Source organism: Protobothrops mucrosquamatus, unplaced genomic scaffold (assembly GCF_001527695.2).
Source record: "Protobothrops mucrosquamatus isolate PMUCROS unplaced genomic scaffold, P.Mucros_1.0 scaffold_125, whole genome shotgun sequence".
NCBI classification, from domain to species: Eukaryota; Metazoa; Chordata; class Lepidosauria; order Squamata; family Viperidae; genus Protobothrops; species Protobothrops mucrosquamatus.
The window spans coordinates 1,814,815-1,831,485 of record NW_015386201.1 but is presented as its reverse complement, the minus strand read 5'-3'; the positions used below and the strand labels follow the sequence as shown (position 1 = coordinate 1,831,485).

Below are 16,671 nucleotides of genomic sequence, written 5' to 3'. Positions count from 1 at the left end.
TTATGATCCCACCAGTTCTTGCTTACAGGCAAATGATATTTCTTGCAGATCTTCCAATGCACCATTGTTGCTACTTTGTCATGCCGCTGCTTGTAGTCAGTCTGTGCGATCTTCTTGCAGCAGCTTACCAGGTGGTCCACTGTTTCTTCAGCTTCTTTGCATAGGCGGCACTTACTGTCTGTTGCTATCTTCTCAATTTATTATTATTGTTGTTGTTGTTGTTGTTGTTTTGTTGTTGTTTTGTTGTTGTCTTGTAATGATTTAATGTATAGAATGCTAAAGAGGACTAGGCAATTCAAAATAGTCCACATGTATTGATCTATGGATCACATAAATTTTGGTTATGATAATATTATATACAACTCGGCTGAATCAGCACATCTCTCAAAATGTTATATATGGTAGGGGTGTTTTTTTATATATAGAATCATGTCCAAATTTGGGAGACTGCCCAGACAAGTACCTGCAGTTTTCTTGGCAAGCTTTTTCAGAAGTGGTTTGCCATTGCCACATTCCTAGGGCTGAGAGAAAGTGGCTGGCAAAAGGTATCACCGAGCTTGCATTGTGTCTAAAGTAGGACTAGAATGCATGGTTCCCAGTTTCTCGCCTGATGACTTAACCACCACACCAAACTGGCTCTTAGATTTTTCTACACCCCACCAAATATAATAACTGAATGTCCTAAAACATTTAATTCTTCATATGTTACATAGCTGTACTTAATCAATGAGATGCCTGAAAATATTAAAATGTATATAGAACATTGAATTAGCTGATAATAGTTACACAAAGTAGTGCAATTAATAGGTGTATTTTTAAAAAAAACATTTTTCTTTTTTAGTAATGGACCCTCATGAACAACTGAACACTCTACAACTTCTAATTTATGTTCTACCTCCCTGCAACTGTGACACCTTACATCGACTCCTTCAGTTCCTAGCTACTGTAGCCAGCCATGCAGAAGACAGAAAAGATGAAGATAGCCAGGAAGTACGTTTATTTCACTGATTTTTATCATGAAATTAGCACTTCAGTTCATCTTGAAGCAAAATGGATGGCAAACAAATGAAATGAAATAAAATAAAATTGTTGTTGTTGTTAGTTGCGAAGTCGTGTCCGACCCATTGCGACCCCATGGACAATGTTCCTCCAGGCCTTCCTGTTCTCTACCATCTTCTGGAGTCCATTTAAGCTCACACCTACTGCTTCAGTGACTCCATCCAGCCATCTCATTCTCTGTCATCCCCTTCTATTGCCCTCAATCTTTCCCAGCATTAGGTTCTTCTCCAATGAGTCCTTCCTTCTCATTAGGTGGCCAAAGTACTTGAGTTTCAACTTCAGGATCTGGCCTTCTAAAGAGCAATCAGAGTTGATCTCCTCTAGGACTGACCAGTTTGATCGCCTTGCAGTCCAGGGGACTCGCAGGAGTCTTCTCCAGCACCATAGTTCAAAGGCCTCAATTATTTTGTGCTCAGCCTTTCTTATGGTCCAACTTTCACAGCCATACATTGCAATTGGGAAAACCATGGCCTTGACTATATGTAATTTTGTTGGCAGGGTGATGTCTCTGCTTTTTAGTACGCTGTCTAGATTTGCCATAGCTTTCCTTCCCAGGAGCATGCGTCTTTTAATTTCTTGGCTGCAGTCCTCATCTGTGGTGATCTTGGAGCCCAGGAAAATAAAATCTGTCACTGCCTCCATTTCTTCCCCATCTATTTGCCAGGAATTGAGAGGGACGGATGCCATGATCTTGGTTTTCTTGATGTTGAGTTTCAAGCCAACTTTTGCACTCTCCTTCTTCACCCGCATCAAGAGGCTCTTTAGTTCCTCTTCACTTTCTGCCATTAAAATAAATAAATAAATAATATTGTCATGGTTCCGATAGATGAAACCCATCAAAAGAACTTCAAGGCAAGAATTCTTCCTTAAAGAACATTTTATTCAGGAAACAAAGTATCAGCTCTATATAGTTGAACCCAAAACTAAAATCCCTTCCTCCGGATACAAAGTAACAAATTGCAATTCCCACCCCCAATAAGCAGTCATAAATCATGTTCTCCAATTAGCCTGAAACACAGGCTTTCTCTCCAGGTCCTCAGCCCGCCAAACCGTTATCAGTTGGTCCTTGATTTCCCACAGAGCAGCGTTATTATGGCTAGCTGAGCTCAAGCATTCATCCCAACCCCCCTTCTGCACCTGATTTCTAAATAGAGGAAAAAGCATGATAAAAGCAAAGCGGAAATGGCTGCAATTTCCATCAGTTGTCAGAGCGGGAACATCCAATGTTTACAGCGTTGACATCCAGCCCCCCTTTACAAAAAGGATAAATCCTGCAATTCAAACAAAATCATAGGTTAGGGGTTACCTCTCAGTTTATTACGGTGCTTATTGTAAAATTTACTAATGAGCCGGTCAGCTTTTACATCACTAGATTTTACCCAAGTGGCTTCGGATAATGGATATCCTTTCCACTGCACCAAATACTGTAACTTTCCCTTGAAAAGTTTAGAATCAAGAATACGCTTTACTTCATAATGGGTCTGTCTAGCTACCACCGGAGGGCCAGGTGTCTTCTTAGGGGGAAGTCGTAAGGTAGAAACCCGAAAGGGTTTCAGTAGGCTATAATGGAACACGGGGTGGACTTTCTCTAAGAGTCTGGGAAGCTTTAACTCTACCATAACTGGGTTTATGATTCTTACGATGTGGAAGGGACCTAGATATTTCGGTCCCAACTTCTTACTAGGCAACTTGAGCCGTAAATATTTTGTGGATAAGTAAACTTTCCCCCCACCTGGAATGACCTTTGGGGAGCCCTCTTTTTTATCTGCTTGTTTTTTGTATTCTCGGAAGCCTTCTTCAGAGCGAGTTTTGTTTTTCCCCAAACCTCCTCCCACCCCTTCACCCACTGGTCAAGCATTTGAAAAGTAGAGGGTCCTTGAGGATATTCGGGGTTTGGGTTAATGTCATAGTTCCGATAGATGAAACCCATCAAAAGAACTTCAAGGCAAGAATTCTTCCTTAAAGAACATTTTATTCAGGAAACAAAGTATCTGCACTACATAGTTGAATCCAAAACTATAATCCCTTCCCTCGGATACAAAGTAACAAATTGCAATTCCCACCCCCAATAAGCAGACATAAATCATGTTCTCCAATTAGCCTGAAACGCGGGCTTTCTCTCCAGCTCCTCAGCCTGCCAAACTGTTATCAGTTGATCATTGATTTCCCACAGAGCAGCGTTATTATTATGGCTAGCAGAGCTCAAGCATTCATCCCAACCCCCCTTCTGCACCTGATTTCTAAATAGAAGAAAAAGCATGATAAAAGCAAAGTGGAAATGGCTGCAATTTCCATCAGTTGTCAGAGCGGGAACATCCAATGTTTACAGCGTTGACAAATATTTTGTTCAGCATTGTGATAAGGAATACAATTAATGAACCATCTTATGAAATAAACTTTGTATTATTTCTAAACAAGCCATGATAATTTACGTTTAAATCACAGTATATTTGGTTTTATTAATTGTCACTTGCTTTAATAGACTTAACTATGTTTGTTTCATTCTCTTTTTCATTAATGCAAAGGGATTATTCCTGAATTCAGAAACTTTTAGAACGTGCAGATTTCTTAGGAGAAATTCCACACACAACTTGGTGTGGCTATTATTGATTCCCCTCCGTTGAATGCTTTTATATATGGCACAAAGTGACTTAGAAAAGGCAGGATCCTAGCCAGGTTAGCTAAAACAAAACTACCTACATAAAGTGCTAGGAATCCATTGCCAGTTAAATAGTACAGCATTTTATTTCTTTTGTTTTTAGATCCCTGGGAACAAAATGACATCACTCAACCTAGCCACCATATTTGGACCTAATCTATTGCACAAGCAGAAGACAACAGACAAAGAATTTATTGTTCAAAGCACAGCACGTGCTGAGGAGAGTGCTGCCATTATTGCTGTTGTACAGAAGTTGATAGAAAACTATGAAATGCTCTTTATGGTACGTGAAGATTTCCTCTCTTTTTGCATTTAACAAGTTTTTGTAGAAAATTTTTAGTTTAGTCTTTACTTTTTTAAATTGGACACTACGTAATAGTGTCTTTTTAACATGTTTTAACACTTAAAAATATTCCCTCATGAGTTGTCTGTACAATAAATAAATAAAATAGGACCATAATAAACAGAAATTAATATTTGGCATGGTGAAATACTGGTAGCATAACAAATGCTGGTAAAAGAAGGCCATTGGCTATTTTGCCCTGTGGAAACATAGCTCTTAAAATTAAAAAAAAAAGGAAAGTACATATGAATTTATTTCTTTATTCCTATTTCTTCAAAGAACTTCTATGATAAAGCTAATTATATGTTTATTTCAGTAGATTTATAGAGTAATAGTTCAGAGCTGATATATAAGCAGGTAACAATCATCGAAATATATGCTTCAAGTTTTCTGTTTACTAAATATGATGTTCATGTTTTTAATAAAGATTGTATTTCTAGTGTAATGGTATTTCCCCATTATTAACATTTACCGGTAGATTGCATAACATAGCACATGTATGAGTACTGTGCTTGCTGTATCAAAACATGACTCAATAATTCCCATAATCCTCTCAGGAATATTTTGCATACTCATCTATCACCTATCTAGCTATCCATCACATTTTTTAACTGGCAGTCTCCTTCAAAGTATTTGTAATAAAAAATTTTGAAAGGCAAAAATAATTAAACCCAGTTAAAAAGGCGAATAGAAGGCTTTCTGTCTCTCTCTCTCAATAATGGACAAATACAGTATAATTGCTAATTTGCTTAAGATTTTAAAAAAATTGGATACTTTCAAGACAGAAATATGGTTTTGGATTATGTTAATATTTGTAAGAATAGAGTTTTTATTAATGCGGATATGTACAGGTGACTGTGTTGGTGTATTTGTTTATTGTTTCTATATATATTTACCTTATAAATGGGGAACGGAATTAATTAGCCTGCCCATGGGCTATTTCATTTATAATACATTCATTTTCTTATCTTTTTTTGCAGTTCGTTTGAACTTGATGTGTAAAAAAAATTGCATGAAATTTGTTTGCCTATTTCTTGTAACAATTACCAGATAAATAATCTTGTAGCTGTAAGGACACCTCCCCCCAGCTGACCCCTCAAGAAAGTAAAACTTTTGAATCCATGTAGTTGAATTAAAAGAACTTTAACTGAGAGAAAGTGGTTGCAGGAAAGTCAAGTAGAATCTGAAGATCCTGCACAACACACAAAATTATTCTTTCAGCTTCCGCAAATTCCAACCCCCAACCAGTCCACCAGCATCCAATATGATGCTGCGAAGATGTTTTGAGAATGCTGAGGTGCTAGGCAGATAATAGGTCATTCTCAGGGCACAATGGCCTTGGAACCAGGCTGGAACTGGCTGGGAGGGAGTCTGCTTCATCTCCGAAGACAATCCCCCTCAGTGCTTTGAGGTTTTTATGATCAGTCGATACCTCGAAAGGCACTTGGCTCTTTTTGAGGAAAATGCTTCTAGGTCAGAAGTGCCCAGCGCGCCGAATAAGCTTCTTTCTCCCACACTGCCCACCTTTGTTTAGTTTCTGACAGTTTTCTAGATGTGTAAGTTTGCAGCTGACCCTGCTCATTCTTCTGCAATAGTACAGCCCCCACAGCTATGTCACTAGCTTTGGCCTGAATGACAAATGGCTCATTTGGGTCTGGATATTTCAGAACGCGCTCTGCTGCAAATAGACATTTGAGTTTCTCGAATGCTGCCTGACATTCCAAAGTTCATTTCGGGGGCTGGCTGGGTTTTGGTTTTTCTTCCCCCTTCATTTTCAAAAGATTAGTGAATGGATGGAATGAACGGTGGTAAAACTTTGCAAAGCTTAGAAAACTTTGCAACTGTTTCCTGGTTTGGGGCAGAGCTTAGTCCAGTATCGCTTGAACTTTTTGGGGGTCCATCTCTATCCCGTCTTGTGAAATGCGATAACCTAGTCTATTTTACTTTGGTGAAACTTGCACTTGAACAGTTTGGCGTACAGTTTGGTGGCTTTTAGTTTCTTGACCACCGCCCTCACCAATTTCACATGCTCAGCCATAGTTTCAGCCATATTTAAAGAAAGGTGAAGTGTTTTATATTTGTGATTATATTAATTCATATTTAAAAACAGAGGTGTATAATTTTGCTATTCATTCTTTTGATGTTTTATTAATGTATAGGTCCCAGCCGACCTTCAAAATGAAGTTCTAATTAGTCTGCTTGAGACTGATCCAGATGTTGTAGACTATTTGCTGAGAAGGAAAGCTTCCCAGTCATTGTGAGTAATTTGTTAATTTTCTTTTATTTGCCTCCATTGGGGTAATATTATCATAATTTATCATAATTGTCCAAGGCTTCCTATTTCAGAACCCTTGGCATATTTATTTAAATAGTAACTATGAATAATGTTAACCATTATGAGTTAAATTATGTACTTCTTTTATAAAATATTAGCAATTATAACCCTAATACCTTTAGAATAATCTTTTAATGGTTTTTATATGACTATCTTAATTTTCAAGTCTATTTTAATAAAATTAACTTTAGTTAAATGTCTGAGATTGTCCAAGGCATTTAGTGCTCCATCTGCACTAAAACCTGGGTCCATACGTCATGGCAAAAGTGCAAATATGTCTGCACTTAGAACTTTTTGGGCTGACAGCATACCTAACATTTACATTGTAATAAAATTTTAAATAAATTATTAAACAGAAGGTTAGCGTGTTGCTAAGAATTGAACTCAAGAATTTATTTTTAAAAATGTTTCTGGGTCCCATAAAGAAAAAAGAAGCATTTTAGTCACTAAAAGATAGCCAGATTGCAGCACAGTGCTTGTTGGGATGTGTGCCTATCTGCCTAGAAAAAAGATCAACTCAAGCTGAGACAGTAGATTACATCCTGGAAAGCTGTGTGAAGTGACACCTTAACAGTGTGACTTTCAGTCAATGTTTTGTATTTGGTCCTGCCCATGATAATATGCCATTTGTGAAAGTGCTTCTAAATGCTTTTACAATTCAGAATGAACCCAACAGTTGGGAATCTCTGTTAATTAATTTAATCTCTGTTCTTCTACCTTTTATAGCTGTGAGGGCATAGAAATTCCAGTGGATGAGATCTTTCCTCTTGTTCAAAAATATTTCTTAACAGTTGATTCCTATTCAAACAAAAATTATCTGCACATATTGCTTAGTTTAAGAATGTTTAATATTTACAACTGCTCAAATCTGTATAGAGCCTGACCAAAAAGGCCAAGTCAAGTAGATAATAGCACCTTTGGTGTCTTCTTCTAGCAACTGATAATTGACAGATATAGCCATCTGATACTGGGAATAGTGTCCTTATTTTCCATGTTAAATTTGGCTTAGTACAAAAAAAATATGTGAAACATGGCTGCTTTGTATGCATATTATTTTATTCTACTTTGGAAATGAAGGATGATATGTTACTTCCTTAAGCCCTGATCCCTTATTTATTCTTAAGTCATCATTTAAATCTCCTGAGAAGAAATATATCTTTTCAACATTTTCCAATAAATCATTGGGAACAGTTTGTTGTAATTCATAGTTGATAGGACCAGTAATTGTGCTACTTATTTCAACAAGAGTATTCAATGTTTGAAACGACAGAATTATCACTGTAGTTTTGTTCTCCTCTTAGATGCCTAATTAATATTGAAGTGCCCAGGAATCATTTTAATATGTTTTGATACTAACATGTTTCCAGCTGTAACTGCGAAGTCATGGGAAAGAATTTGGCTAGAAGATTAGAGGGACAATTTATTCATCATGAAAAGAAAATGACAATCATAGGACACATCTTTTTTTCTGTGTCAATTTGGAGAGACGACTACATATTCACTGGGCTATTTTTCCTGATAAGCTGGAACCAAAAAGTGAGATACACATGTCTTGGGACCATCTTAATATTCTTGATAATGGATTTCAAATCTTGACATGAAAAACTATAACTCTATAGTGAGAAGTGAGCACATGTCCATCAATAATTGGTCATATATCATAGTTCAGTTGCTACTTGTAAAATGGGCATAGTGATTTTCTATGTAGACTTTTCTCTTGATCAAAACATTTTCTTGCATCTACTTTTTCTAATAACTTCACTGTTTTTCTTTTTAACTGGAAGACTATCTGCTCAGTCACAATGAAACAGTACAATGTTATATAACACTGTTTGCTAATAACAGTACGGTGTTGTCAGCCTATTTCTAGAGTCTTCTTATCCTTTCTAATATGGATTTGTCAGGATGAAATTCATCCCTAACTCCATAATAAACTAAATCATCATTTGAAAATGAAATCAAGATTCTTGCTGTGAAAGATTTCTTGTTAAATCCTAAATAGAACATAGAATGCCCATTGTAAATTCTTAGGGAATATTGTTGAGAAAAAATATTTTTTGAGAAAAAAACCTAGAATGTTCAACTTTTAATCAAGGTAAGGTATAATTTGAAAGCTTTTATATAGTTTTATTTTATTAAAAGTAGTATTTAAATGGACTGTCCTTTGTTCTATGGTCATTGTTTGTTGCAGTTGCCTTTTTTCATTATATTTCCTCAATTCATTATATTGTACTCAGTAATGTACAAAACACTTCCTGTGTTACATCAGACTTACAACATGTTCTTAAAGCTTTCTTTTTTTAAATTAGAATCTTGGATATAACTGTGTTGAATATAATGTAACAGTAATTTCACCTACATTGTGTTGATTCCCTATAATTGTTCTCTATTAAGGCTGTTATTTTCTGTAATTTTTACTTTTATTCTATCCACATATTATTGAAATACACTGTTCTTTACATGGGCTACATTTTATTAACTCCTATTTATGTTTCATTTTATCAGAAGCCCTGAAATGCTTCAGTCTGAAGGGTCATTCTCCATAGAAGGTAGACATTCATCCATAGACTCAAACAGAACCTCAAGTGGCGATATATCACCATATGACAACAACTCTCCAGTGCTATCTGAAAGATCTGTTTTGGCAATGCAAGAAGATATGTCCCTCACTTCTGATAAGTTACATAAAGTACCAGAACAGAGCACATTAGGTAGCAATTTTCAGCCAAAATCAAAAGAGAATTCCTTTGGTATGATCAGCATATACCATAACTATGAGTATATATTGGTTCTAATATCATTGTGAATATTCTTTTATAGTAAAAATTATTTTTATTGTAAATATCATTTTTCTTAGTGAATTGATTTCCTTAACAGAATAGAGTCAGACTGCTAGGGTTGGTCAGATACAGTTTATCAAATTTAAATTACGGTTCCTAATAGCAAATTTCTGGTTTTAATTTAAAGATTGTCTAAGAAAACATTCTTTGAAAATGTTTGATAAGATTTTATAAATATCCAAACAATATCTATCCAGGTGAAAAGATTTTGTTGCAATTGAAAAGGATCTTTATACAGAAGGCTCTTCAATTATACTAAAAAGATTTAGAATTTAGTAATTCAGAAGTGCAGAGTTTGTACATCAATTCAGATGTACAAAGTCAACTAACCTGCTAATACAAAATACATTCCATTCCAGTCATAGGTTTAGTGTTCTAGTATACGAACATCTCAATATCTGCATAATATCAGTGCAGAAATACAAAACATTTAAAAATGAAATCAATTCTAATTCTTTGCAAATATTTCGAATTACAGGTATTGTACATTTTTCTTGAATCTTGAATTTTATCTTTGAATTTTTGAAAATCACATCTTTCATTTTTCAATTGAAGAATGTTTGTGCCAGAAACAATCACAGAATGAAAAAATTTATGAACCTAAAGAAAATTATTTTGCTTAAAAGGGGGTCCCAATATTTCATGCTCCTTTTCATCTGAGAGTTTCACTGAGTCATACACATGGGGATCTATTGCCCATATTGTAAATAAATCCATTGAGGTAACAAAAGCTCTTGACATCAAATTAAAACATTGTTTAGATCCAAGCTGTTGTTTCTGTTCTTTGGTTATGACCCACTAAGATTTTAGCTTGATATCAAGAGTTTTGGCTACCTCTGGCTGCCTTGTTTTCTTGTGGCGAAAATAAATTGCAGTTTTATTATATGCTAATGATAACAGTGTTACTGTCACAAATGTCAGTTGGACTGAAATAAGGGCTGAAATAAGCCACTAATTGTTCCCAGGAAGTACTTGAAATTTGATATACTAAAACTAAGATCTTATTTTTGGCAAAAGAACCCTGGGTCTCTAACCTGACTATATAACTAATCAAAATCTTTAAATATTTGGGTATGGTTTTAATAACTCTACCAAATGCGGGTCACACTAAAATTATTTAATTCAAAATGCACAAAAATTAGTGGTAGCAATGCAATCCTTCTACTTCACTAGATACATAGCTTCTTTACCCCTCTAGAAAGATTCAGTTTAAATTCTTAAATAATATATTCCAAATGATCCTATGTGTAGCTAACATAGTACAAAGCAGGGAAACAGGTTTGATTAAAGTAGAAATGAGTGCATGGATTTGTATTAATTCCAATGGAAGAGAATATATGTAGCTCATGAAGTGTAGAGTCCCTGGTGCTCTCTGACCCTGATTGCCTGCCTATAGACTCGAAGAGCAGCCTGATTAGAGAAATTGAAGGCTACCTTCCTCCCCTCCCAGTGTAAGTACAGGACAGGGGTGAATAAAGCTACAGGCTTGAAACAAATGTGGAGGAGGAAACCCACATTTTCTCTGCAACCAGTAGCAAATAGAGAAAAGCAGCTGAATAAAAGAAGGCATTTTTTTCCTTCAAAGGGAATGGGTGATTCAGAGGAACAAGAACTATAGAGGCACAACAAAGTCAAACACAATATGAAAAGGTGCAAGTATTCTACATGCTGGCTGTTAACAGAAAAAAAACCAAGAAATTTCAAAAAGGGAAATTAAGGCCTAAAGCAGAACAGGATTTATAGAAAGAAAGCATTATTATAAATAATAGTATAAAGTAGAGCATTGTAATAGTAGTTGAATAGAATAAATAATAAATAGTAACTAGCATAGTAATATAGAAATAATAACAATAGAATAAAATGGAATATATTATAATGGCAATAGAAAGCATCCACATATAGATTTGCAAGTTTCACATTGAACTTTTATATCTTCTTGTTTTACAAAATAAAACATCTCTTCAGGATCTAAAAGCTTTAAAAAGAATAACACTACTACACATCAAAAATCTATTAGAAATGATCAACAGACTACTGTAACCACACAGTATCATCATAGCACACAAGCCAACTAAAGCCCTCCATCTTAAGTAAACCAAAAGACATACTAACTGAAGAAGAAAAAAAGCAATGCAACATACATTTTAAGGATTATAACAACTGCTTGTAGGACAAACAGGCAGAACACTAGCAGAATGTGTCCATGAACAATAACTAGCAGTCAGGAGACATGATGAAACCTGTTTAATCTCACAACATGTGGCAAACTCAACCATAGTTTCACTTGGGAAGCTGTGCATCCTTGACCAATCTAAATCCAAAAATGCTAGGGAATTCCAAGAAGCTTGGCATTCAGACAAATCAGCCATCAATAGATATATAAAAATAAACCACACAGATAATTAAAGCTACAAAGGAGACAAAATTACCTAGAACACAGTAGTCTACACCCAAAGAAGCAGGGATTAGCACCAGACAAACAAGCAGAAAACAATACCATAATCAAGGAATTACCATGGAGAAAGCCACACGCTGATTAGTACTGATGATGTAATGAAACTGCAAGCAAACAACCAAACTCAGAGTATCAAGGACTCCACATTTGTACTGATGCCTGGATAATTTTTTTTGGGGGGGGGTTCCTCCAGAGGGTCTAGGCCACGTGTGTCAAACTTGCCATGTCACGTGACGTGTCACGACGTATTGCAACTTTTTTTGCATTGCCGGAGCTGGGGTGGGCATGGCCTCCGTATGATGCAACCAGTCCACGGGCCGGCAGCTTGACACCCCTGGTCTAGGCAATTGACTCTTAGCAGATAATTATAAATTAATGTAGAAAAGGATAGTCTTGAAAAAAAGTACAAAATTGTGGTTATATAAGAGCAGCCATCCTGATAAAGGGATAGGGTTGAACATTTCCTGCATTCAAAGTGCTAAATATTTGAAAACTCATTTGGAACAATCTGACTTAATCAAAGTAGTCAATCCCCATTTTTTTAGGTTTGTGATTTTTTTTATTCTATTCCATTGTGTCCATTGCTATGTACTCCAAAGAGTACAATAATCAAAACAGCTGTCTCAGGGGAAAATACTTAAATATTTCTTATGGATTAACATTTTGCCCTTGTGAAGGAGATATTGAGTGCATATTTTATGTCTTTTTACATTGCACCTGTCCTATCCCTCAGACAGGTCTGATTTATGTTTTTATTTTGCTATATTTGAAATAACAATTATTTTAACTATTTTGCTAAATGACAGAATTCTGGTAGATTATTGTAACAAAGAATACTAGAGAATATATGTAAATTAGGATTGAACTGTTGGACTCTTGGTTGTTCTCTCAGTTTGGTAGTTTCTATGGGGTGAGGTTTATTTCTTGATAATTCTTTAAAAATACCCTTATTAAGAAAAAATCCAAGACTAGAAGTACAAGATGCTTCAGTCCCCTATATACCGATGATGTTACCTAGCATAGTACATCTGCAGGAAACAGCTAATTTCCGAGAAAATTGAGAACCCAAAGATTATCGCTACTGCTACTTCTTTCTAATTTATATCTCTATTAAATATCAGGATTACTTACATTCATATTCCTTCTAATCCTATAGATGTGTCAGAGGACTGTTTCCACATCTGGGGCACCTGGCATTCAACTCTGAAAAGTGGTTCCAAAGGGCTGGGAATGATAGGTATACATATTTTTGTATTGAATAATTATCTGATTTGATTATTTATATAATAGCGCTATTTCATTATAGTATTGTACTAGAAGAGGACTGCTAATTCTCTTTCTCCAAAAGCCATCCACTTTATAAAGTATGGTTCAGTGAACTATACTTTACAAAAGTTTATACACATTAAAAAAAAATTGTGTTTGAATATCACAGGAGTTTCTACAACAGATTTTTTTTTGCAAACTTTCAGATATTATTATATTCAAATCAAGGCACAACTATCTGTAGAATAGTTTTCAATATAGAGCAGGACTATTTGTATGGAAATGTTGTGTTTGTATATGTGAGTAATCAATAGTAATTTTAGATATCATTCCCAAACCTGATGTAAGATCCCAATGCCCATGTCATTGTAGATTATCTCAAAAACTATGTATGGTTTGTTTTATTATTGATTATTCTCTGTGGTTTTTTTAGAGTCATATAGAGACATCTATGAGAGCAGCTCCTTGCGGCCAGGACAGTGCTCCCTTTCTCAAGGGAGCCTGTCATTGTCTTCTCCTCAGTGGCGGGAAAGCAATACAGAGCTAGATAATGAAAAACAAGTCATCCAAAGGAGTCAGACAACAGCTGCCCTTTCTGGTTGCCGTTTGCATCCCCCTCTGTCTCAAGTCTACAGCACCCCAGAGATTGAAGTAGGTAGGAAGAATTCCAGCCTGTCCAGTTCAAAACATCATTCACCTATAAGATATACAGAGAACTTGATGGAACATGATTCAGATGCAACTTGCCTGCATGCTGCATTTAAGCCATCACCTCTAAGGCAAGCTGAAGTAATTCGAAAAAACAGACCACCACCTCCTTATCCTGAAACAGCAAAACAAAGCAACTTATCATCCCTCCAGCCAGCAGTATCTTCTACAGGGTATCCATTGTGGAAGCTTCAGAAGACAGACTTATCTGGGGCCCAGGGAATGAGGATCATCACTCAGGTGCCTGAACAACCTACCCAGCATGAGGAGCAACAGAACCAAAATGAAAGAAAGTACTCCTTTCCAGATAGTGAGCAGAACAGTAAAAATTTGTCAGAGACAGACTGGCATGGTTGGCAAAGCGATCGATGGCAAATTTGGGAGATTTTATCACCTGACAATCCAGATGTGCTCCCTGAAACATTAGTATGAGTGGAGAAATCAGCAGGTCTTTTCGAAATAGGGAAAACTGGTAATGGTGGACGGGATTTATACTGAATTATTTTTTAAAGTTTTAATAAAATTAAATTTATTAAAAGAATTTTAATAGCAGTGTAAAATTTAGTAACACATTTTTGGGGTTTTGTAGAAGGAAATTTGAGATGGCAATTTCAGTCCAAACTACTCTGTGAAATATAAGCTGTGTATACAATAAAAATGACCCAGGTTTTGTTAAGATACATTTATGTATCTGCAGCTCAAATAATTGTATATTATGCCGATGTTTTCTGCGCAATAGCATTGTATTTATATGCAGAAAAATAATCTTGAATGCTTTTTTGAAAATATATTTTAATCATGCACTGCTAATATTAATATACAATATATTGATATCATTGGAAATGCACAAACTGGCTTCTATGCTTTTAATTAATCTGTTTGTGAAAGATGTATATTTTCACTGACAAATAAGGTGGAATGAAAACATTAAAAGCCATATATTTTATAGTAAGGAAGTTAAAGAGTATCTAACATACTATTTGCTTGCAAAGAAAATTTAATGACCACATATTTTTACTCTTTTAGAAAGCAATTCCAGTCACCTTTTCATAAACATGTCCATGCGTACACCATATACAAAAAGATCCCAAAGATTCTTCTACCCATTCCACATTAGGCTTGTAAAATTTTGACATGGATGAGAAAGTACAGGAGAGGGTGTTTATAAAGTTTTGTTAAAACTGTTTATGTGACAGACCCTTTTGAATTTTCAATATTTCTTTATAAATATGAACTAAAATGTGATCTGCTCTCCCCATAAGTCCTAAAACTAGATAAAAAGAACCCAATTAAATAAATGAGCCAAAATCCCTAACTTTTATATATTAAGGAAAATTATCTAAAGCTACTTATCCAAAGCTACAAAAACTAAGTGAACCTTTGCTTTTCAGTAACTGGTATGCCCCTGTTGGAGAACAATAACAACAACTAAACGTTTCCAATAACTGTTGATCCTGCACATTAGCTTGGAGGAATTCTAGCTCATTCCTTCTTAGAGAATACCTTTAGTTCAAGAATGGTAAGCTTCTTTGCATAAATAGTCCTTTCAGGTTTTTCCACAAGCCTTCCATAGGATTACAGTCAGGAATTTGATTTAATCATTCCAAACTAACTTTCTTCTTTAACCATTCTTTGGTTGTACAACTTGAGTATTTGGGATCATTGTCTTGATGCACGACCCACTTTTTTCTGAGTTTCAGTTCATGGACAGTATACTGATATTTTCCTGAAGAATGTGCTGGAACAATTCAGAATTCCATCCATGATGGTAAACTATCTTGGTTCAGAGGTACAAAGGAGGCTCAAACCATGATACTGCCACTACCATGATTCACAGATAAATTTCTTATCGATATATAAATAAAAATGTAAATGTTCGTTTGTTCAAAATCTTAAATCTCCGAAAGTTCTTCACTGATTGCTTTGAAATTTTGACACAACGTTGCATTCGAATACGCGCGTGTTTTTATATACCTACTATTATATAGATGTCACACCTGTGACAGATAAAAACATTTAACCTGTCTGAGCCACAGCAACGCATGGCCGGGTAGAGCTAGTGTTACAATATAATATTTGCCAAACATAATGCTTTTCAATCAAGCCCAAAAGTTTTATGTTGGTCTCACTTTCCATAAAATATTCTTTCAATAGACTTCTGGCTTATATATGTGGTCTTTTGCAAATTGTAGATGAGGTGAGCAGCAATGTCAGCTTTATTTTTTATATATCTCCTTTGTATGAACTATGACAACTTTCTACATACCCAGAATCCTGTTCTTTAAATAAGGCAGGACCTTCCATACTCACACTTGATTATCATCCCATGGATTGAAACACCTGACTGATAATCCTAGAGGTTCATATACTGTACATGTTTTAAATCATTTTCCAATAAACAAATGAACAAGTATAATGTTTTGACTCATTCATTTAATTGTGTTTTTACCTAGTTTTAGGACTTTTATAGAAAACAAATAATGTTTTAGAACATATATATATATATATATATATATATATATATATATATATATATATATATATATATATATATATATATATATATATATATACAGAAATATTAAAAATTCAGAAGAGTTCACAAATTTTTAAGCACCATTGTACTGTATGTTTTTATATGTATTCATGAGACCTGGATTCCTGACAATTAACTAAAAATATTTTCCTTTTTTAACCAACACAGTTGGTTAAAAAATCCTAAAATATTGATAGAATTCCATAAGATGATTCCAGTGCAATGTTGTATTTGTTAAATGTCAATATTTTGTGCTTTAAAAAGTTTTACTATCATTCAGCATGGGAGAGGTCCATCTATTACATTCTTTTATTATAAAAATGCCTTCCTTAAATTTCAGTGGAATTTTACCTAGTGGTGTCTTTTAAGTTATTTCTTTTTTTTTATTGAAAATTTTATAAAAGTTTTACAATATAATTCCCCCCTCCCCAAAACCCACCCTTCCACTCCCCCTCCCTCCCCCCCACTTC

At 35.1% G+C, this 16,671-nt stretch overlaps 1 protein-coding gene across 1 annotated transcript in view; it reads left to right on the top strand.

The window, feature by feature from the left end:
- ARHGAP6 (Rho GTPase activating protein 6) overlaps window positions 1–16,062 on the top strand; it is a 93,366-nt gene extending 77,304 nt beyond the window's left edge. Inside the window, exons 6-11 of the mRNA XM_015817024.1 lie at window positions 842–990; window positions 3,822–4,001; window positions 6,221–6,318; window positions 8,902–9,107; window positions 12,848–12,928; window positions 13,391–16,062. Of these exons, the coding sequence (XP_015672510.1) occupies window positions 842–990; window positions 3,822–4,001; window positions 6,221–6,318; window positions 8,902–9,107; window positions 12,848–12,928; window positions 13,391–14,097 (1,421 nt within the window). The 3' untranslated portion in view covers window positions 14,098–16,062. The remainder of the gene's footprint in view (window positions 1–841; window positions 991–3,821; window positions 4,002–6,220; window positions 6,319–8,901; window positions 9,108–12,847; window positions 12,929–13,390) is intronic.
- The last annotated feature ends 609 nt before the right edge of the window (window positions 16,063–16,671 follow it).